This window comes from Musca autumnalis, unplaced genomic scaffold, assembly GCF_047663935.1.
Source record: "Musca autumnalis isolate F117 unplaced genomic scaffold, ASM4766393v1 scaffold_3, whole genome shotgun sequence".
Taxonomy (NCBI): Eukaryota; Metazoa; Arthropoda; class Insecta; order Diptera; family Muscidae; genus Musca; species Musca autumnalis.
The window spans coordinates 86,737,354-86,761,882 of NW_027411866.1; the positions used below are offsets into that span (position 1 = coordinate 86,737,354).

At 34.9% G+C, this 24,529-nt stretch overlaps 1 protein-coding gene across 9 annotated transcripts in view; it reads left to right on the plus strand.

Annotated features, from left to right (window-relative positions):
- spri (Src homology 2 domain-containing protein sprint) overlaps window positions 1–24,529 on the plus strand; it is a 613,225-nt gene that overhangs the window by 161,935 nt on the left and 426,761 nt on the right. For 3 of the 9 annotated variants that reach the window (XM_073972427.1, XM_073972428.1, XM_073972429.1), the window contains exon 2: window positions 15,610–16,514. The exons of 1 other annotated variant lie outside the window; for it this stretch is intronic. In XM_073972427.1, the coding sequence (XP_073828528.1) occupies window positions 16,485–16,514 (30 nt within the window). In that variant the 5' untranslated portion in view covers window positions 15,610–16,484. Of the gene's footprint in view, window positions 1–15,362; window positions 15,494–15,609; window positions 16,515–24,529 lie in introns of those variants that run through there. 5 more of the 9 variants (XM_073972433.1, XM_073972435.1, XM_073972432.1 and 2 more) reach the window with 4 other exon arrangements.

Here is a 24,529-nt window from a genome sequence, read left to right on the forward strand (position 1 = left end):
GAATGTTGATAAGCACAAATTTGAATATCTATATTCGCTCAGCACCTTTGTCTTCCGGAAGACTTTTTCCCATTACAAATGATACAAAATGATTTATTAGAAAAGATGCTCAATTTAATAAACAAAATAAGGTTTATATAATAGATACCAAGCTGTTAGGAAGCTTATAAAGAAGCCTTCTTGGTGGCATATCAGATCAGATAATAAATGATTCTAAACATATTTCTAAATTTAACAGTTATGACAACACAGAGCTGGTAATCTCTACAATTACTCCATTGGTTTACGTGGTGGCTATAACATTCATAGCCTCAATTAATATTTCTGTGCTACGCGAAAAAAATAACCATATTCTGGCATGATTCTGATTCCTTGAATTTTAAACGTTTAAGTATCTATGGACCAAAACCAGTGTTTTTTTTGTTTGCTATTTAGACCCTTAAGAACCTTTTCAACAGAGCTCCTATATTCTAGAAAGCTGATTATTAAGATCTTAGGTACATTTTGTAGTTTGCTGTTTGCTTGAATTTTACGCCATTTGATATCTGGCGATTTTCATATTGAAGATGAAGTTTGATGAATTTTATGCTTTCAAAAAATTGATTTCCTTACATTAGGCAAATATTTATTCCAGCGACCGGAAATGTGCGCTTACTGAGAGCAAGTGAGCATAAATTTCAATGCACACTCACTTGCTCTCAGTAGGCGCACACTGCCGGATGCTGGAGCAAATATTTGCCTAATGTGACCGTAACAGCGAAAGTGCAAGAAATATAAAGTTTAAAATCTGAAATCCACTCTACTCGTGAAATGATACCTATTCCGTTATAATCTATTGACAATTATGTCCAGCCTGATGAATAGAGAACTTTCAGAAGGACTCCAAGACCTAGTTCGGTTGTATCAATTTGATCGTGACGCAATGGTCGCCCTTGAACTTTAAATCTTTTTCTGCGTGTGATGCTGGAGCATATCCCCATATTGATGTTGCGACTGAAGCCTTTGGAAGTTCATTAGGTCTGCTTTTTATTTACCAACTAGTCCCTTTGACCTTGGTTCCATATAAGACCTAATCTAGTTAAACGCCCTAATTTAGCATGTTCTTATTTACATTATTTCACAGGCTTTAGTGTGACAGAGTTTGATTTTAATGCTAGACCGTCGACAAAAATTCCTATTGAGTTTGATGTATGATAGTGTAGAAGTAGGTACACTTTCCTACAGACGAAATGTGCCTTATCGAAATAATGGTTTTAGACCACAAGAAAGTTTGGACCAAATCCGTTTCATAAAATTTGTAGTCGATTTAGCCATGTCCGTCTGGCTGGAAGTAGCGCACAATAACTCCCGAACTGTTGAACCGATTTGATCCAACATTTAACATTGGTAATATTTTGTCCAAACTTAGTTAAAGTTTGCAGATGAGCCTATCGGTCCACTCCTTCACAAAAGTTCAAAAATGCAACTCTTGAAGTGAGTAACCGTTTTGGTCCATACTTTGCACATCGTAAAATTTCTACCACACATAGATGAGGTACCAATATGGACTCTATCGGTCCACTTTTTCGAGTAGCTCCACACAAAATTTCGGAAAAGTTCAGTTTAAGACCTGCTGTTGAATCTCTTTGATTCTTTTAACAACCACTTGTATTCGCTGCCCTCATTACGATGGTACAATTTTTTTTCAGGGGCAACCCCACACTTCCTGAGAAAATAGCCTGAAAGGTGACACCATATGTAGTGGCTGGAGGGAACGTAACTGTCGAAGTGATTAACCGATTTCATCCAAGATTTGGCCTTCGTAATATTTAGTCCAAACTTAGTTTGAATCCAATGATCGGACCTACGCCAAAAAGATAAAAAAATTTCAGCGACAGTTTCCTCCTCATCTTCGTTTCCGCAGCTATGGCAGTGGTCGTTATGTGGTAAATTTAAATGATTTACATGGTAATCAGGAACTTTGTGCGTTTTAGGTTCTAATGTGGCCGTGTAAATTTCAATATTAGACATGTATCGTTTTTGTCCAATCTGTGGTGCTTAAACATATCCCCACATTGGTGTTGCAACTGACGCCTTTAAAAGTTCATTAGAGGAGGATATTACTCTCGCTAGTTCGTCTGATCTTTATTTACCAACACATCCCTTATGACTTTGGCTCAATGTAAGACTTATGTTAGATGAATAATGCTCCCTCCGCTTCCTCGGAAGCAGCGAAGAGGAAAAAATCTCCTGAGGAACAAAATCCACGCGAAGGACACTGCCCAAGTATCCTTTGAGAGAGGGCGACAAGGTGAGCTCGGGAATGAAAAGGGTGAGCGCGACCTCTGAATCTTCTGGAATGACCGTGGACTCGAAAAGAAGCCTAGGACCATCCAAACGGGGAAGATGCCATGTGAAACCGGAGCGGAGTCGACACTACAAGGACTAACGTTGCTGTGTGGTGATCGACACTAGTAGATGGTTCGGCAGACTACCCAAAGATCATTAAGAGGCGATAGAAAAATGGTCAACGACAAAACATTGGAACACATACTTCTAGAACGTGGAGCAATAAAAATAGTCAGCAGTGAACTTATGGTGGACCTCCTAATGTACCACTTGGGCCCGCATGCAAAACTGGCCGCTATGGCCAAAGCATGTGTTTTTATACCCTACACCACTATGTGGAAAGGGTATTATAAGTTTGTTCTGGGGAAAATTCATGTAACACCGCGAAATATTCGTCGGAGGCCCCCAATGTGGTATACCAATCTTCATATCTCGGGGGTAAAGCGATTTTGAGATGTGTGTCCGTCCGTCCGTCCGTGTGTCCGTCTGTCCATGTTAAATTGTAATCAAACTCCAGGCCGCAATTATGGAAAGAACGTCACGAAATTTTGTATGGAGGTCGGTTTTACATCAGAATAGATCGCTATTTTAATTGGTGATGATCGTGAAATATTTAGCGGGTGAAGTGGACCAAAAACATAATTTTTATCCGATTTTGTAGCTGCTCTGTTGGTCGCAATAATAGTCCGATCGCCTCGAAATTTTAAATAAAGCAAGAGTATATGACAAACTTGAAGTTTGCAATTTGAGATGGCGATCAGATAATATTTAGAGGGTTAAATGGACCACAACTTTTGTGTGAAAATGGTGAAAATTTTTAATAAACAGCTTATATCTTTGTTCCTGAACGACACAATCCCCACTCGTGAGTTATATTTAGAAGGCGATCTCTTGACCTTTTAATTGATGTCAATTATGTTGATGTACGTGATCAGATAACAGAGTTACAGCCTAATATATCCAGTTTTTTGTTTGTAGTGTAATCATAAAGCCGCTAGAGATCGCAATTATAGCTCAATAGTCACGAAATTTTGCACGAGGTAAGAGTTTAGGTTGACGAAAATGCCTATAATTTTGCATGATGATCTGATATTATTTAGCGGTTGACATAGACCACTACTTTTGTATGAAAAATATACAAATTTTATTTTTGGTCCATATTTTCATTTCTGGAGGGCATATACCGCCAAAGTAGCCTACATATGGAAAAATAACTACTGATCTTTCCCCTGATGCAAATTGCAATAATGTGTCTGCTAGAAAACGCACCTACTGCCTGATATATAATGTGTTTTGTGTAGAGAACCACAATTCCTCCATGCTACAAATTGTCTCTATCATGACAGAGAAATTTTCAGTTCAGTTGTCAAATTGGATTTTTATACAAATATTGCAACATCGGGTCGCCTCGCCTCAGGATTTAGGGTAAGGGGATACAAACAAAATACGACCAAAGATTTATCTCATCGAAATATTGGTTTTAGACCCCAAGTATATATGGACGAAATTTGTTTCAGTCAATTTGGAGTCTTTTTAGCGCTGTCCGTTCATCTGTTCCTCTCGAACGGATCTACCGATTAGAACCAAATTTTATACAACGTAATATTTTGCTCAAAATTTTTTTAACTTCGAATGTAGGCTATGTCGGTCCACACCTCCCCCAAAAAAGTTCAAAATTGTTTTCGGAAAATTGTGTGAACGATAACTGGTAAAGTGAGCAATCGATTTGCTCCAAACTTTCCATATATTATTAATCCTTCCGGATATAGATCGGATAAGACTATATCGGTCCTTAGGGTACCTCCCACACAAAATTCGGAAAAGGGAAATTTAAGAGCCCTCTCGAATCGTTTTGATTTTTTTTCAGCAGATTGTACTTGCGCCGCCAATCCGTAAGTTAACTCTCAAGTGGGTTTTGTGATTGGTCGAAACTTTACACATCGTATTATTTCATCCAGTCATGTGTCAGGTCGGAATATGGACTATATCGATCCGTCCTTCGAGTACCTCCCACACAAAATTTGGGAAAAGTGCAGTTTGAGAACCCGTATCGGATCTATTTGATTATTTTCTTTTTTTTTTTTTGTAGAAGGTTCTTTTTACGGTCCCTATTCTGGTCCCTTTCCCGGGGTAAGTCATAGTTCCTGAGATTATAGTCCAGAAAATCCAAAAACCCCTGCTCCGGCTCCAACTAAAATTACAAATCTGAAAAAATAATTCTCAAATATTTCCAAAATTCAAATTTTAGCTTACTATAATTGATTTGGTATAGCCCCATATTACGATACCTACAGATTCCACGCATCTTGAAGCAAACTCGTGTTAAAAACTAAATATATTTTTAGAGGCTGAAGGTATATCACCGTTAGCGCATCTGACTTATACTATCTTCTTTGCTGTATAATTGAATATGAATAATTTTGATTTATAAATTTGTTTGCTTGCAAATTTTTTGTATTTCTATTCATTGTTAGTTATTTCTTCCGGTATAAAATATATTTTTGATATCACAATATGAACTACAATTAATTATTTTCGAATCATAAGTGAGGTACAAGTGCACAATTTTTGGACGATAGATCTTCAATTAACTCGCAATTTTCCCAATTATCAAATATACCAAATTGCGTGGTATATATTTATTTATTTTAGGTGTATTCCAAATAGGAACCTGATATTCAAAGACAATTTGAAGATATAGTGGGAGGGGCTAATCAATGTGAATTTTCCAATTTTCGAATATTATTTAGAAATGTATAATTTATATAATTTTCCACAAACATCCCAGTAAAGACAAGGGAGGCTTCTCTTATATCAATGGATTCATATTATGTTATTGATATGTGACCTAGTGGTCACTTGTAGAGATGTTTTGTTGTCACTTGTAGAGACGTTTTTCATGGCTGAAATACTCAGGCAATATCGCCAACATTACTAAGAGGCATTTTGCCACCGTAGACAATTTGATGGGAATCAAAGCTGGACATTCAGCGTGCAAGGCGGTTGCACATAGCTAATACCTACAGGTTGTGGTGTAGGGTATCACATGGTCGCCCCGTCCGACTATAGCCCTTGCTTACTTGTTTAATTATTATAATAATTTCAAGAAAATATGCTGCGGGCACGATAACTCTTGAATCTTACTTTTCAAAAATAGGTAGAAGGTAAGTTACATCGTTTCATTTTTGTCTGGTCTATCCTCCACATTATTTCCCTATAATTTTAACCAATAAAATTTGCAAAAACATAGTGTATGTTCTGAAACGTATGGCAATTAAGTTTACATGAAAATTAGTTGAATGTCTCTTTTACGCAAGCGCTTCGAGTTATAATTCAACATATTTATTTTTTAGAAGCCCGGATTGAAATCTTAGTGTCTTATAAAATGTCGATGGTTATGCATTTGCTATGTGCCAATCCCCCCATTCGTATTTATCCAACTTTCACCCAGTCTATCATGTATCGCTTAACAAAAAGAGATTTAATCTATCAGTAATCCAATCAAGCATGATGATTGGATTTATGATCCGCTTGAATAGCCTTTTGAAAAGCCATTGATGTGTTTATTGTTAACTAACTACAGTTAATGCGATTATTTTGTACGTTTAATTATAAAAATCAGTACAAATTACAATCATTTATCGTATCGTTAATCAAAATTAAACGTGGCCTTGACTAACGACTGGCGGTGGCTATTGATTTTGTTCGGCTTAACGCAACGAATGAAATGAGATCAGACAATAAGAGGCACCAAAAGACACAAATTTGTCTAACTCCAAGGTATCAAAAGGTATTTGAAATAAGATACGTTTTTCTATTAAAATTCAATTTGTTTATTGGTTGATATAATGAGACTGTTGTTTTCATTGGTTTCGGTCTACATTGTAAAAAAAAACAAAAGAGAAACCTAAATAAAGAAAACCAAAATTGGCCAAGCACCCGACTTGTAAAAAGCTACTGTTTTACAAACTTTTTCATTATATTCATTTATTAACATCCAATTGATGGCTCTAAGCAAAACAGATGGAAAAATAATTTAAAATTTGTTTTCCGCTTGGCATCATTAAATGAAATTGAATACAAGCAATAAAATAGCAATTTTACTTCAACTGCAACATCTGCCTCAATAATGTATATGCCTTAAGCTGATCTTAATGAGAAAATGCAAGCGGACTAGAAGAAGATCTCTTTTATAAGACATGTTTTAAGACGGCCGTTTGTCTGCCTTGTTTGTTATTATCAGCATTCATAAATATTAATTGATTTATTGAACTATTGACTATTGCAATCAACTGTACGAGCAAAAGCATCAAATTCATATCTGCAAAAGCAAGTGCTTGCTCACATGCAAATGCATTTGTCTGTCGGTTCCGTTGTAAGATCATCGTTCATTTACTTCTTGGTGGCATGATGCTGAGGAATGCTTGTCTTAATCAATCGTCTATGTCTAGTGTTGCCATGCAAACAAATGATTTTGATGATGACACCGATGAAGTGCATGAATTTTAAGTAATAAACACAACTTTTGGTACTGAACAAAGTAAAGCCGTATTTTTTATTGCTTTAAATTTTTATAATTTGTTTGTTTTTATACCCTCCACCATAGTACTTAAATTTGTCATTCCGTATGTACACTACCGCTCACTTGAATAGAACCCCCCTGCAAAATTTTTTTCAACCTCCATTTTTTCCAAATTATGCAAGATATGAAATTATTAAGTTTTATTATATTTTGCTTCATGTGTTTGGAGTAAACTTAGTCATTCATTTGCATTCAAATCTAATTTTTATAAGAATTATGCAAGGAAAACAAAATAAAGTCAAAAATTGAAGTAAAAAAATTGGCTCATTTGAATAGAACCCCCCTTTAAAACTTGGGAATACAGAAAGATTGTAGTAGAATATCGATGCATATTTACTCTATATTGAAAACGAAGTACTTTCAGTAATATTCAGTAAAAGTATATCCCTCCTGATTAAGGATACATCCGTATATCCTGCTTTGGCAAGGATTCTTTAAATAATCGGGTGTAATGCCCAACAAAGCTTGCTTTTTTCATTCAACAAGTTTATTTTTGGAAGCGTTCTGTCTCCTTTAGTCATATATTTTACGCATAAATCATTCCCATACATTTTAGAGAATATTTACCACTGTAGAATATGGCGGACCCGCAAGGATTTTCGCATTTCTTTTCAAAATTTTAAGTTGTTATGCCTCGAAGTGTACAAACGTTTATAAAATCGTGATGAAATTTCCACACGGTATATCTAAAAATGTTACTCACTGCTAGATACGTCTGTTTCAGAACTCCTTTATAAATTGCCGTACGCATTAAGGTGAAGAAAATTGACGCTCATGTCCTTAATAATTAGTAATGCCTTCCAGCACCATAAAAGCACATTCATCGCTACAGAAACAATTAAGAAGATGGTCTTCCATTCAATAGACATGAAAAAAATAGTTATATAGTTATGCAATTGTTTACTTAATAAGGATAGTCCTTACTAATTATGAAGGACTTGGGCGTCAATTTCTTTCACCCTAAATGCGCACGACAATTTACAAAGGAGTTCTGAAACATACATATCCAGTAGTGAGTAACATTTTTTGATATCCCGTGTGGAAATTTCATCACGATTTTATAAACGTTTGTACACTTCGAGTCATAAAAACTTAAAATTTTGAAAAGAAATGCGGTTGTCCTTGCTGGACCGCCATATTCTACAGTTGTAAATATTCTCTAAAATGTATGGGAATGATTTATGCGTAAAATATACGATTAAAGGAGACAGAACGCTTCCAAAAATAAACTTGTTGAATGAAAAAAGCAAGCTTTGTTGGGCATTACACCTGATTATTTAAAGAATCCTTGCCAAAGCAGGATATACGGATGTATCCTTAATCAGGAGGGATATACTTTTACTGAATATTACTGAAAGTACTTCGTTTTCAATATAGAGTAAATATGCATCGATATTCTACTACAATCTTTCTGTATTCCCAAGTTTTAAAGGGGGGTTCTATTCAAATGAGCCAATTTTTTTACTTCAATTTTTGACTTTATTTTGTTTTCCTTGCATAATTCTTATAAAAATTAGATTTGAATGCAAATGAATGACTAAGTTTACTCCAAACACATGAAGCAAAATATAATAAAGCTTAAAAATTGCATATCTTGTATAATTCGGAAAAAATGGAGGTTGAAAAAAATTTTGCAGGGGGGTTCTATTCAAGTGAGCGGTAGTGTATATTCTTGATCAGGGTAAAATTCAAAGTCGATATAACCATGTCCGTCTGTCCGTCCGTCTATTGGAATCATATAGCGCGCAATTTTTAAGATAGAGATAGAACGGTGGCTACCTATTGTCGGTATTGTGAAGGTTGTGGCCTCAATATTCCTTCGAAATAGCTAAAATTTGGTATTTAGTCTTCATTAGAGGCATAAAACTTTCCATATGAAATTTGTCGGTATAGGTCGACGCCTTCATTTCATTTGCTCCCGAATTTCAGTATTTTGAACCAGCTAAAATTTTGTATTTAGTCTTCTCCATAATCAAAATGAAACTAATTGTTCCATTTTACTTCATTACAATTGGTGGTGGCCCGACCTACTTTACGCCGTTCTTACTTGTTTTATTTCTAAGAGTATGCATACATTTTAATACAATATTGTTCGATATGACTTACAATAAAGTGTATCCATTTCAAAGTGGTGTCTCTTGAATAATCAGAACATATCGAATTAAAAATGATTAGAAGAGTCTAAAATTCGTAGAAAGAAAAATCCTAACAATCATAACAGTCATAACAATCGAATTTGGGTTTTATTTCATTGCTTCCTTTTTACCTCCACTGTACACAGATTTAGAAATAGATTTTAGTGACCAAATCCCCTTTTTCTATCTAAATATTAAACATATCGTCTGCTCCGTCGGAAAAGGTCGTAAGTCCACTTTTTTTGGAAATCGCGTTTTTGTTACAGGATGATAGTACAAGTCAGAACACGTCGTATGATGCAAAGAAAATGGTAGTATGTCGCGTTTTTCTATATGTTTTGCCCTTGTCGGAAAAGGTCGTAAGTCCACAAAACGTACAAATTTGAGTACGAAAAGGTCGTAAGTCCACAGGAAAATGTAAAATACTAAAAGATTACTACAGCTAATGTAGTTCAGATATAATGTTTAACGTCATCCATGGTTGGGGTACAATGTAAAGAACTAGCCTACACCTTTGGATGATAATCGGATGATATTAGGCGGAGCCTGTAGACCAAATTTTTGAACAAAAATTGATAAATTCTATATTGCAACGAAAATTTACATTTGAAACCTATGGAGATGGACTTCTAGCATTTTCATTGATACAAATTGTGATGCTGTATGTGTTCAAATACCTCATATATTGAAAAATTTTGTAAAAAAATCACAATTTTTACTGTTTTTACTGTCGTATATCTTACTTAACTTTATCAAGTGGTAATTTGTGGTTTCTCTAGGGACATTTATTCACATAACGAGATTAGTTTGTATTCTGAATTCAATAATGTAATACCTTCTAACGGACGGGTAAGTGCAATGGTTATATTACACTCTGCAGAAGCATTTTTGGGGGGTGGAAAATTTCTTTTGGATATGAAAGCCCTTGATGGGTGTACTAAGAACCCAAAATGAAATTTTCGCCTTAGATCAAGTTTCTGAGATATCGCGCGATGAAGTTTTTGATTTTTTCCCTATAATAATTGGGAAAATAGCTCCATATCTCTGTTTGACCTTGTTGTAGCTTCATTTTGAGGTGACAGTCAAATCGATTGGCGAATCTTTTTGTAGAACATTTCATTCTTCTAACTTAATGCCTTTCATGTCCTTTTCGTCCTTTATTTCTTGAACCGTAGTGAAAGTACCACAAGATGAGATTTTTCAGCATCCAAATATTCTACAAAAATGTTGCTCAGAAGATTTTAGGTACGGATCTCTTTGACAACTAATCGATTTTGTCCCGTTTTTATTGTCCTATTTGACATTTAATCGGTTTTGGTTCAGAAATAAACTATGTTTTGTTTTTCTGTATATTCGTCATTGGTTATTTACTGGTATGTAGACATAAAAATTGTTATTGCTTATGTAGACATCTGGGGTGCTTCTGAAATATCTACCACAAATAGCTCTTGTAATGATGAACACGTTAATAACAAATTTGTTTGAAGGATAGATCAATTTTTGATCCGGATATTCCGACATTAAAACCGATTTTGAACCGGTTTGAAGTAACCAATTAAACTTATATGTATACCGTTAAAAAGCTTATAGAGTTGTCAATCAAATGAAATTAATTCGTTGACTGAAACTTTGCTAGTTGCAGTGTTAAAACAAAAAAACCGTTTTGTTAAACCGTTTTTGAGGAAAAATATCAATACGCACAAATATGGATGTCAAAGTCTGGGGGCGAACTATTCTTTTTGGCGATGAAAATAGATGAAGATAATATTACGAACCCGGAAGGACTGTTATGCCGTAGGTCAAACTTCTGAAAGACGAAAAATGTATCCCAATTTTGGAAAACACGTAATTTTTGCAAATTTCTGGAGATTGAAAGAGTCATTTATTAGAAACTATAACAGATATTGTGTTCATTGTTTTTTGCTATAATCATGGCATCTACTCCTGCTCTGACAAAATTGACTGAATTGACCCTAGAAATTACATACATGTGTGTATTATGAATGATCATAACAACTTTAGTTAGGATATGGCTAGTTACTTGGATTTCAAGGGTCAATTCAGTCAATTTTGTCAGAGCAGGAGTAGCTGCCATTATTATAGTATTTAGGACCATGCCAAAATCATGGATGTTACGACTCGCATGAAGGTTATTTTTGTTCATATAAAGATACCCCGCATTGTTGTCAGTAATATTTCCAAAGACACTTTATACCTAAAATGCAAGGATTCCAAGGAATCTGATGTCGAATATTTCAAAACATGTAGCAATGGGCGGAACTTGCCACGCCTATTTAGGTTACTTCCCGACGTAAACTTTTAAAGCGCCGATACACGTGTCTTCTTTTTTTTCGGTCCTCTTTCATAATTTGGCCGAATTGTGTTGTAATTATTTTTTGTGTTGTGCAGTGTAATTATCTTACCATGTTAAACTGCATGTTAAATTGCAAAAAAAAAATTGTGGTTTTGGTCCATTTCACACCTTTCGATCAGGTCGGAACCCGACCTCTCCACAAAATTTCGTGCCAATCAGTCCAAAATTGAGGCCTGGAGTTTTATTACAGTTGTTAATGGATGGACGGACGCACATAGCTAGATTGCTTTATCTTGTCAAGATATAAAAAATGGCATGGGGACGAATTCTTCGCGATGTTACACGAATATTGGGCAAAACAAACTTATAATAACATTTCCACATTGTTTTGTAGAGTATAAATATTTTATTTTAAAAACGACCGTAAACTGTAGGAAGTCCCTACAAAAATACAAAACTGTACAAGGAAAAGGTCGTAAGTCCAAAGACATCCAATTATCTCCCAAACGCGACGGACTTTTATCAAACAAAGTACAGGTATTGAACCGGAATAAATAAACGAAGAATCCTGCCTTTACCACCATAATAAAATCTTTAATACAGAAAGCGCTGGAGTGTTTTTTCTTCCTCCTGAAAAATTTATTGAGAGGGACTTACGACCTTTTCCGACGGAGCAGACGATATATACAAAAATGGTAGTTTAAAACAAATAAAAAAGATACCAATCGGCTTTACCGGCAGAGATATACATACCCTCAGCCTGTGTGAATTGATCGAATACCGAGCGAAATCCATTTCCCCTAAAATTACGTATTTAGGGAGTTTCAGAATATTGTGGCCTTATTTTGGAAGTATGAACTTAAAAATTAGTAACAATTTGTATAAATTGTTACAGAATGTTGTCTTTTAAAATTGACAGTTCTTCACTGAGAACTTGCTAGTTATACAAACACTTAATATGGCATTCAGAAGTTTTGGCATGAGGGAATTTTTTAGGTCTCTGGCATGGACTTCTTCTGGCGCCCACCAACCATTTATGTTGGGCACCGAATGGTTTTTATACCTTCCACCATAAAATGAAGGGTATAACTAAATTTGTCATTCCATTTGTAACACAACGAAATATTCGATATAATATAGGGTCTCCATAAAGTATATATATTCTCGATCAGCATAAAATTCTAAGTCGAAATAGCCTTATCCGTCCGTCCATCTCTCTGTTGAAATCTATATACTGGTCGTAATTTTAAGATCGAGCATTATAATTTTGTAAGAAGATTCTATTATTCCAGGAAGTTTGGAATTTCAAATGGGCTATATCGGTCCTCGTTTTGATATAGCCCCCATACAGCGGTACCTCTCGATTTTCGGTATAACACCCAAATTGCTGAAATTTGATATTTAGTCTTCGTTGGGGGTAAAAAACTGGAATAATTCGAATTTCAAATAAAATAATTCGAATTACAATTGGAATAATTCGAATTACAAATGGAGTAATTCGAATTTCAAATAAAATAATTCGAATTACAAATGGAATAATTCGAATTACAATTGGAAAAATTCGAATTACAAATGAAATATTACGAATTACAAATAAAATTCTCGAATTACAATTAAAATAATTCGAATTACATCTGAAAAAGGTGTATAAGGCTTATAGGAGTGTAATCGGTTGTAAATTTCAACCTGGTGGATTTGCATAGTCTGACACCGCATTTGAATAACATTTTATTCATAAAGGTTCTTATTTATTGAAGTCACAATAAAAAATGAGATGGAAATCTCATTTATCAACGCTCTTAATAGAATCCTTTATTTTTGAATTGCGGACAATTGGTAGGTGTGTGCAGATGAAAGCAACAACAAAACAACTTTGAATTTTTATTCAGGGCTAGCTAGAGCCCGTTGTTTCTTTATTGTTGGTTGATCAATAATTGATTGAATATTGGGAATTCCATCGACTTTATGCATAATTTCTTCATAGTCAGCAAGATAGAGGAGTTCCCGCTTAAACATATGGTTTGCATTTACTCTTGCTCTATTTGATATACAGAATACTTCTTACATGCTAAGGGTTAGTTTACACTATATGTAAATGTCATATGACATGAAATTTTTCATGGTTATATATTCGCTAATATGTGGAATATTGGAGATTTTCCTTACGCCATTTACTCTGTGCGTCCACACCAGCAAAAATGTAAAAAACTACGTCTCCACATTGCCTCCATGAGTAAATATGGAATGTTTTTATTTCGTGACATATGACATTGATAGATAATGTAAACTACCTCTAAGTCTTACAAACTAAGAGAGAAACGAGAAGAGGGGAGAAATATGTGTCACAACAATCGAAAACCAAAACAGTGCAATAGCCAGAGAATAACAACAACAGCACGCTTACATTATGAACGGCCGCATTCATATGGAATGGAGTGCGGCGTTAGCAAAATTCGTCGTTGGTGGTTTGTTATTTTTATTAAATATTCTTGTTGGCACTGTGTGACATTGTATTTACGCTACTTTGTTATACTACACAGAAAAAAACAAAACAAATGTTTTTTATGATCGGATGACAGTCTATTCTAAAATTATAAAGAGCGTGCAAATGGAAACGAGATAGACCCATAATATATTTTGGGTATATATGTATGTAGAATCACTTTTTGAATCTATTTATGAACGTCCGTCCTTCGAACCATGTATTTTTGTTCGCAACATACAGGTCGCCTGTATTATCCGTTTCAGCTGAAAATTGGGGAAAATAATTGTTTTAGCCATTGCTTTTGGTTAAAATCGGTTCAGCTTTCGATATAGCTCCCATATACATATATTTTCACCCGATTTGAGGTATTTGGTGAACCAATCACGTTATGTGGTCCAAATTTGATAAAACAGCAATTTGGTCTAGAAAAATGTTTGCCGCCTTATATTGAAATCGGTTCAGATTTGGATATACCTCCAATAAATATGTTCGCCCCATTTGAAGTATTTGGTGCACCAAACAAGCAAATTCTGTAACATTTTGATGAAACTTGGAAAATGTCACCGAACTAGGAGTTTGGTAAATTATATTGAAATTGGTTCAGATTTTTATATAGCTTTCATATATTTTTACGCCCAATTTCATGTATTTGATGCACCAAACACAAAATTGGACGGACATGTTAATGATTTTTGGAAAATTTGGCGCAATTTTGCCCAAAAAAAATACTCTAAATTATATTGAAATCGTGGTGGTGTAGGTTATCAAATAGTTGGCCTAGCCCGACTTTGACCCTTTCCTTACTGGTTTTTATTTTGAATCAGAGGATGACAAATCGGACAAATCGGAGAATCTTTTGAATTGTCATAATTTTCCCATGTTACACACATCGTTTAAAATGATAAGAACTTTTTTGAAGTCTCGAAACTATTTCCCAGGTCATATTTTTTCTTCCATTGCTCACTATGAAGACTTTCTTGATAATGAAAATTAGTACTTTTAAAAAGAATTGAAGATCACTTTCGGCTTCACACGCAAATAAAGATTCAATGTGTATGGTAAATTGAACCATTTTCCTTCTATATAATCAGTATAATTTAATGCCCAAACTTTTGTTTTACCATCATTTAAGAGAACATCGGTTTCCTAGGCCAGTTTTACAGGTATATGAACATTTTCGTTGCGATCGGCCTACAATTACGATACGATTATGAAACTACTACAATCAAAGAGAAAATTAGGATCATTGTGGTGTTTTTTTATTTTTTCTATTTTTAATGTAATCCCAGCTGAATCTTAGATTTGTTTGTGTTTGATCGCAAAGTTCAAGAAAGAAAAACTCCGCGCCTTTCACAAATATTTGGTTTGGACATTTATCGCAAGTTTTCACACAACTCCATATATAGAAACATCGATAAATTGGTTCATTCGCGCGACAATTACAATAGCTATTTTTGTTTTCTTAAAAAAATTCATAAAAATGTGTTCATATTTTATTTTCATTTATTTACTCTCAAGAGTGGAGATAAGCAGTGCAACAGTGATACAATGAAATGCAAAGAAACCCCATTTTATGACAAAAGGCCAGTAGGTTTATGACTGGTGTGGTATCAAGGAATACAAATAAAAGATTCGTATTTGTTGTTGAGGTAGGTTTTAATTAACCGGAATGAAAACAGATGGACATTTTTATAGGATTTGAATTGTAAACAAAAAAGTCCAGACCGGTTGCGAGGTCTTCAAATTAATATTTTGTTTAATACAGATTTATGACTTGCAGCGATAATGTGATTAGAAATGGCAATAACATTTTTGTTTAACAAGTGAATTGAAATGTAAGCAACCAGAAACCAAATTAACCAAACCACAAAAATAATGAAAGTGAAAAATTGCATTGAATGGAAAATCAATTAAAATGAAACAAATCTAAAAAAAAAACATTGTACAACACAAATATTTGCCAGTGGTTAAGTGAAATCGTCATAAGCTTCCCCGAAAAAAATGTGGAAACACCTCTCTCACCAGTTGAAAGTTAAACCAACATAGTATGTAAATCTCACAGATCTGATGATAGTGACCATAACAATTTTATTTACCAGCAGTAACACCAGCAGCAAAACAAATACGGAATGAAAAGAAAAATTATTTCAATTTGTAAAACCCCAATCTGCTGATATTTGCTCAACATTAATTCCACCATTTGACTCAAAGAAGAAAAAGAAACTTCGAAAAAGTGGCTGTGATCTCTCTCACTTTTGCTTTATTCACTGCAAACTCAATCATTTTTATGGATTAACTTGTATTAAAAGTGACAGTAGCCGGAAAACTCTTAAATCTTTGGGCGACAATGATGTAGTGAATTGGTGTCGTCTAAAGTAAAGCCGGCAATGCAAAGGAGTTTCCATTTACCGCCATTCAACGTAAATGGGAGCTCCAGTGAGTGTGTGTATTTGTATGGCTAAATTAAATGTCAACAACTTATCAGTGCCATCATCATCATCATCCTTACTCTTTCTTCGCAATACAGCATTTGGTATGTTATCACCAGCAACAACAGAAAGTGAAAATTAATATTTAAGAAAACAAAAACATAATACAACAATTATTTTCATCCTTTTATTAATTGGAAAAATCTACAAAATGGTGAATGCTGTCATGGATGCCATTGCGGTAAGTTAAATAAAAAATTGCAATTTCAATTGTTCTGTAATAATATTGTTTGCTAATGTATTTTCCAAAATATGAATATAAGTTTTAGTGGAATATATTAGACATAAATTTAGTTTTAATAATACTATTTCAATATTCATCCTTAATATTAATATATGGATGTACAGAATAGTCTCGATAATCCGAACACTCGCTAATTCGGACAACGCGGTAATCCGGACACTAGATTTTTTTACATTGTAGACTCTGTAATCCGGACATCACATATTTTTCTTACCTCCATAATCCGGACATCAATATATTTTTCCAATCTTGAGCTTTAGGTTATTATTTATTCCATTTACGTTTTCGTTCTTAGCAATAGCAATTGGTATATAAATAAGAAATTTTAAGTTTTTCAACGTTATCGGTTCAAATCTTGTCTGTCAACGTAATTATAAAGTCAATATGGATATGATGTCAAATGATTTTCCCATCGTTCAACCATTGATGACTGGCTATGATAAGCAACAATATTTGAAACCTAAGGTTGAGTAGGCTATTTCCCTGAAAAATCGATGGTGCGTGTTCCTTTTTATTGGGATTTATAGCTAAACGAGAGACTTTATATAGGAATTTCAATACATTTAAAACAAAATAGTTGGGCCCTTTTTATTTTCTTTCTGTGACATTCAAAAATACCTCCTAGGCCATAAGTCATCCATAGTATTTTCCGACCACGGTATGTCCAATTTTTGCATATGGATATCTGGTGTATAGAATGAGCGACATAAACGTTAATCACCGGTGCCAGGAAGATCATTCCACAGGCGGTCCTCATTGTGTTACTTGATCTTCATATACTGATTCTTGTATTGCAGGAATTGACAGTCACGAGGGCACTTCAGCTCAGGCAGCTAAACTAATGGTGTACCTCCTACGATCGGAACTGCCTCTGAGCTCGGGAAAATTCAGTGATTACTTATCACCACAAATGATCAAAACGGTATAGGGACTTATACCTATGGCTCTGTAGCGATACCCTTATCTTACGGCTCTCATATAAGTTAAACGAAAATTGTAGTATCTTCCAATCCGAAATCTTTGCAATAAAAAAACTGCAGTACTGACAAGGAATATGAAAGGGGGCATACATGGATCGGTCAAGCGGCTCTAAATCACTCAGGTTCCGAACTATCAAGTTTGCGCCAGTTTTGGACTGCAAGAATGTCTTGGAGAGCCTAAAACAAACGTTACTATGTGTTTGGTTCCGGGTCTTTGCAACTTCGAAGGAAATTAAATAGAGGATGAGGTGGCGCATCGCTAATCGAAGTCAACCCATATTGCAATCGACAAGACCACCTCTATGCCACTTCATATACCAGCTAGAACAAATATTTTAGGATAAGGAGACACAGAGTCAATCTAGCACTTATTTGTCGCTGTCCAATATTCGAACAGAGGACTGTGAATCATACCTGAACACACGATCCAATCTCCGATAGGAATCTGTCAAACCGAGCCAACAAGTCTACTTCTCATTGCCAAACGTCCGAGATGGCTGTAGCCAGTATCTGTACAGTAGGGCTACACAATTTTGGAACATAAATGAGCCGTTTAGAGAATTTTCGTGAAATTCACCTTAACTTTAATCGATCGCCATAAATCAATTGGATCAAATAGAAAAAATTAAACGCCACCAATGTTCTAAATAAAAAAACTATACACAACAAAAGTATTGTGTTCACTCCCATTATGTATGCCTTTGTCAGCACAGTTGAGTGATTAAAATTAATATTAAAATATGAAAGGTGCTATCACGGCGTGTTGGTGTTCAAAGCCAAACTCGTAACTTCCGAAGGCTGCGCTAAAAACCGTTTATCGTTCGTATAAGTTGAATGACAAATGACAGCCAATATATCTGATGAGCTGCTACCAACAGTGAATCCGATCACACAATGGTGGTTGTGTGAGTTAGAATCTTGGGCTTTCCTTTTTCAATGGCAACAAATCATTATGCTCTACACCAACGCGAAATTAATTAAAGTTATTCCCATCTGTATGTTTTCTTTCTTTTTAAAAATATATAATGCTTGTTCCAGAACCTGCGAGAATGTACACATTTTTACTACGATAACAATTCTTCCTTTATATTATCGAAAAAATAGTAAAAAGTTGTAGATTCTTGGAGTTCTGGAACAGACCAATAATCACTTAATAAAGTTATAAATGCACATAGATCAAATAAATACATTGTATGATTCCGACTAGTACCCATAATTTTTCTCATATTTTATCCAAAAGCCCCTTAAATAATTAAATAGAAATAAATATTTTTCTGTTACATAACAAAATTGAAAATTATTTGCAAGACAGAAGTGGTGAAAGAAAAAACAAGGCCATTATTTTAGGCATAAATTATGCTGTTGGTCACGCAAAATACTTTAACGCAGAATAACTTTAGCCTGTGAAAGTAATTGTCATTTATCACTCTTTATTAGGGTTGTGTCTGCGTGATGTTGTGATGCATCATGTGTTTTAAATCGTTTGTTGTGTCGTCATCGTCATAATGACATTAATATCTATTTTAGTGGACGGCGAATAGAGCAGGTAAACGTTTGAATCACTTGACATGGTCAATTGAGCGATGACATACATCCAAATACGTCTCAAACACGCATACCATAAAATAATAATGTTGTGGCTACGGGTGGCGGACTGTGTATTTGATATTCTTATTTTCAATCTGAAGATTAGCACCATAACCATCATAAAATAATTGAAGCTAAAATGACTACTGCTGTGAACAAATAAAATAATTTTAGTCTCGTATCTTTGTCTTGAAATATTTCACATATAAATAGTGATGTTTGTCATTCTCTTTATTCAATTGTCCGAAAACTACTTGCTCATCACAATTTCTTCCTTTTTTGTGCTCTCATTTATAGTAGCTGAGTTGCTAGGAAAATTATTCAGTACTAGGTGTTAGTAAATAAATTTTCCACGCGTGTTTTAAATGAATCTGAATATGGTATCTCCATCCTTTCAGATACTTTTAGTTTAGGAAAAGGCTTCACATATTTGTTGAAAGCAAAAAATCTCACAAGTTTACAATTTTATGTAAAAATCAATTAAGTTCAAAAAAAAAAAAACAAAATATCAGTTAAAATAACCACTAACCAGTCATTTAAACAAGATTAATTTCATCAATAACATTTGACTTTTGACTAATAAAACGCAAATAACCACAAACGATTTAGGCAATCCATTAAATATCTATAGTTAATATTGTACAAAAATATTAGAAAATCCAATGGCTGGCGTTGGTGGTAGTGGTGGTGATTGTAGGCTTTTATTTGGTTTTCAGTAATTCTGGTTATGATATTGCCTTTCAGGGCTTGTTTCGGCCATAATTTATTCGCACGACCATGTCGAATGTCAGTAGCGTTAAAATCATAACAACAAAAACCACAGCAACAAAATCTAATAAAATAAGTATTTGAGCGAACTGACGACTATATGGCCTAAAGACAGGGGCCAAGGAAACTACCAAAAACATTTTCATTCTCATGACTTCGTATATCTATGTACATATGTAAATTTAGAGTGTTTTTTATGTTGGTTTGGTTGGAATACAACATGAACACTTGTCTTGAAATGCGTTGCATTCCTGTTGTTGTATTTTTAGATTTAGTTGCTGTTGTTGTTTGTCGTGCTCGTGGTATGAGTGATGGATTTAATGCTCCATCATTTCACAGGCTAATATTTTTTCGATTTTTTTCTATTTATTTTGAAAAGTTCATGTTGACATTAAACAAGCCAAATAAAATACTTTATGTCAAAATACAAGAAGGCGAGGGTTGGCAAACATTGGCATCAGACCTTCTGAAGTAGCATTTAAAATAAATGCATTTAATGTGCTTAAATTGTAGTCACAAACTATGCAATATGATTTTCTATTTTGTTTGATAGCGACAGCTACACTTTTTAAAATGTGTGCATGTACGAGGTAGGTAAGTGCCAGGTAGGACATTGTGGCATTCAGTAGTTGTGTGGAAAACGATAACTTGCGATAATTAAAATGCAGACATAATAAATTGGTCCTCTGTATATTGTACTTTCAAACAAGATGAATACCTTCCAGTATTGTAAAGAATTAAAGAAGCAATAAAATTAATTTTCGCGTTCAAATATTAAAGTACCTTATAACATGTTTTCATAAGACTTTTTTGTTGGAATAACCTCCTTTCGAGGAATTAGTTAATTAATCCGTTCATATTTGACCAGATTTTTTAATCCTGCACTAAATCTACCATGCAAATCTGTTTTGAAGAATAAATCCAAATACCTCATAAAAAGTACTAAAAGTTGAACAAATTTATTGCGCTCACAAAAATTGATATTTGTTGAAACTTCCCACTAGTACAACATTTAAAAAATATATTTTTGTTCTTTTTCACCAAAATCTTAAAAAAACTAAGTACTAAATAAATGTCATTCATATCGCTACAAGAATGAAAACACTACGCATATTTTACAAATACTACGCATAGGAAATTAGTCGCATGCAATTATGAATACGTCGCATTGCTAGATAAGAATACGGGGTCTGATCAAATAATGTTATATTCAAATATCTTGAGATACGTATGCTCGATTTTCGCATTTTTATACCCTCTGTCTTTAGGCTATACTCTCGTTACTTTCATTTTGGTAAAATGTGCTTCATCGAAATAATGGTTTTAAACCCCAAGTATGTTTGGACAAAATCCTTTTCGGAAATTTTGGTGTCGATTTACCCATTTCCGTCCGTCTGTCTGTCTGGTAGGGCGCTCATTACTTTCGAACGGATCAACCGATTGGGTCTAAAATTTGGTCTTCGTAATAATACATTGCCCATAAAAGTTCGAAACTTTTTGCTAAAATGGTGCTCACGACCTGGAAGGCAGTAACCGATTTGCTACGTACTTTGCACATCGTTATATTTCTGCGAAACATATAACAGGTTCGAAAATGGACTATATCGGTTCACTCCTTCGTGTACCTCCAACACAAATTTTTTTTAATATTTTTATTTCAAAATTTCGGATAAGTGCAGTTGAGGCCTGCTCTCAAATCGCCTTTTTTGGAACAACTTGTATTCGCTGTCCTCCTTACGACGGTACAAGTCTTTTCAGGGGCAAGTACATACTTCCTGAGAAAGTGGCCCGAAAGCTATAAAAAACCCCTATGTCACAATCTGTAGTGGCTAGAGCGCACAATAACAGTCGAACGGATTAACCGATTCGGTTCAAAATTGGGCATTCGTAATATTTTGTCCAAACTTAGTTTAAGTTCGAAGATGAGCAATATCGGTCCACAGCTCTGGTACCTCCCCAAAATGTTAAACAAATTTCACTAAATTTGTACGCGCTATATCTGTTGAACGGAGAAACCGATTTGGTCCAAACTTTAGATCTCCTAATATATTGTCCAAATGTAGTTTAACTTCGAAAATGATCCATATCGGTCTTCTCTTTAGGGTATCTCCCCCACATAAGTTCAAATTTCTGTTTAAGTGCAGTTTATGATCTGTTCGAATTCTACCGATGCTACACATTGTGGTCCTGTTTGCAGCGTTATTATGTTTTTCATGTGCAAGTCCATGACATAGTAGTCCAAAACCTTTTAAGTTATACACTGACCAACTAAAATGACTGAAGGGCGCACTATATATGGAAAGAAATGACTTTCCAAAATAACATCCCCTTCCAAAATGGACTATGCAGATGTATTTATTCAGGTACCTCCTCCGCAACACTTTTGAGCTTTAATCCAAATATATATTTTTGTCGGCAAGTTCATATGCCCAAAAAGCTCGTCAAAATCTGTAAATAATTATTTTGGAAAGAGATTTTGGTTGCGTAGCCGCTTTCCGTTTCTATATTGTCCATAGAGGAAAGTTGCAAGTCCCAAAGGCTGGGGGTATATCTCATATACTTTTTACATGTGAGACTCCAAGATAGTTTAGGATTTCCCCTTCTTGTTTGTTATAGCTGCTTAACTTTCCGTTAGGATGTTTGCAGTGGTTGGCTTTGTGTTTTAGTTAAACCAGTTCAGACACTCTATAATCGCTCGAAATTCAGCTTGAAGGGTCGTGTTATGATCCGACAGTCGGAGGGAGAGTCTTGAGTCGGGTTTTTGATATACAGATCCAGTCCCGTCATCACCACCAGTTCAGACGCTCTTTAATCGCTCGAAATTCCGCTTAAAGGGTTGTGTTATGATCCGACAGCGGAGGGAGAATCTTTCAGTCGGGTTTTTGATATACAGATCCAGTCCCGTCATCTACACTAACGCAACCCCATCTATAAAACTTGTTTCAGGTATGATGCGATCTATGAACTGACCCTTTGTTTATGTTTTGGTAGTCTCTTTAGATCCACTCGCTCTCTTTCGATCCACTCGCTTATCTTATAGCTGCGACGGCTGATTCATACTTTACCTGAAATTCAGGTAAGGGTAGTCGAACAAACCGGTCTTTAATGCCCTAAGTGGTGTAGCCCCCATTGTCCCGCTAATACTTAAGACACACATTCTTTGGACTTTTTGCAATATTTTCACATTGCATTAGCTTCGATAGCTGTCCATATCACAACTTCGTACCCTAGAATCGGTCTAAATACGCTTCTGTATAACGAGTGTATCATCCTAGGATTTAAATCCCATTTTGGGTCTATAGTCCTTCTACAGTTTGACGACTACCTGTGGGCCTTACTAGCACTTTCTTGCAAGTGGTCCTTCCACTTAGATTTTCTATCCATAATTACTCGCTGGTATTTAAATATCTGAATTTATAATGTTTATTGCCTTATTTATGAAAACGGGTTCTTCGAAAGCTCCTATTTTCTTTTTCCTACTGAATAGACATAATTCAGTTTTTTCTGGATAAACATTTAGACCTCTCGGTCTGGCCGAGCTATTTTTAGAGCCGTCCGTTCCCTTGCCTTTAGTAAGATTGAGATTAAACTTATCGGTATTTGGAATAAAGGTCCAAGAAGATAAGGTCTGATTCCGCTGCTTTGTATAGTTGGAAACTCATGATGGCTTGTTTGACCATCGAATTGTCAATATTTGGTGCTTCTGCTGATACCTACACGATTACACTGAGAGAGCCGTATTATTTGGCGTAAAGTGCAGTTTCATCAGAAGGCTTAATGTTTCTTCGATTTTTTCCATATTTTTCGAATTCCATCAATCACTAAATACATACATAGGTTTTTGATTTTTGAGACATTGTTTACCCTGTCAACCTGTTCAAAAAATAGTTTCCAGTAGATGCAATTCGAGTTTATTATTATTATGTTGTATTCCTTTAATTTTGGGAGCCACCGACTGACTGATTTGCAGTCAAGAAGGTATGCGTTTCAATCAGCACCAGTATATCAACAGTTTTGGCGATGACAAATATCCTCAACGTAATGTTGGCTTACATTTCATGAGTATTTCAGCCATGGAAAACTTCTCCACAAAAGATGTTGTTAGACACGCCGTTCGGACGAGCCGACCGAGATTTATTGACTCTAGGTATATATTTTCTTTATCTTGCACTGTGTACTGTAGCGTTCGGCGTTAACAACTCTCCAGAGACAAGGTCGAGTTCTTATACTTGCGTAAAACTTTGATAATTAATATATGGTTTAAACGGTCCAAGGTTTCTGGATTAAGCCAATATGTGTATTATACTCGTATTACAACGGAATACATCTAGAATACAGTTGTGTGCCTATGATCTGATATTTAAAATTTTTAAAACTAAAACGATTCCATATCGCATTAACTTAATCTTAGCTCATATACAATGTGTTATTTTTGTGCATACTACGGTCACTTATGACCGGTCGATGAAGTCATTCTCTTCTCTTAACAATGGCAATTAGCCAAATCTTGGGTTTGGTCTACCCTGAACAATTTTTAATTATATTTAAATGCACTTTTTTCTTCGCCAGTAAAAAGACAACAAAAAGAAACAACGAAACACCCAAAAATGTATCGTA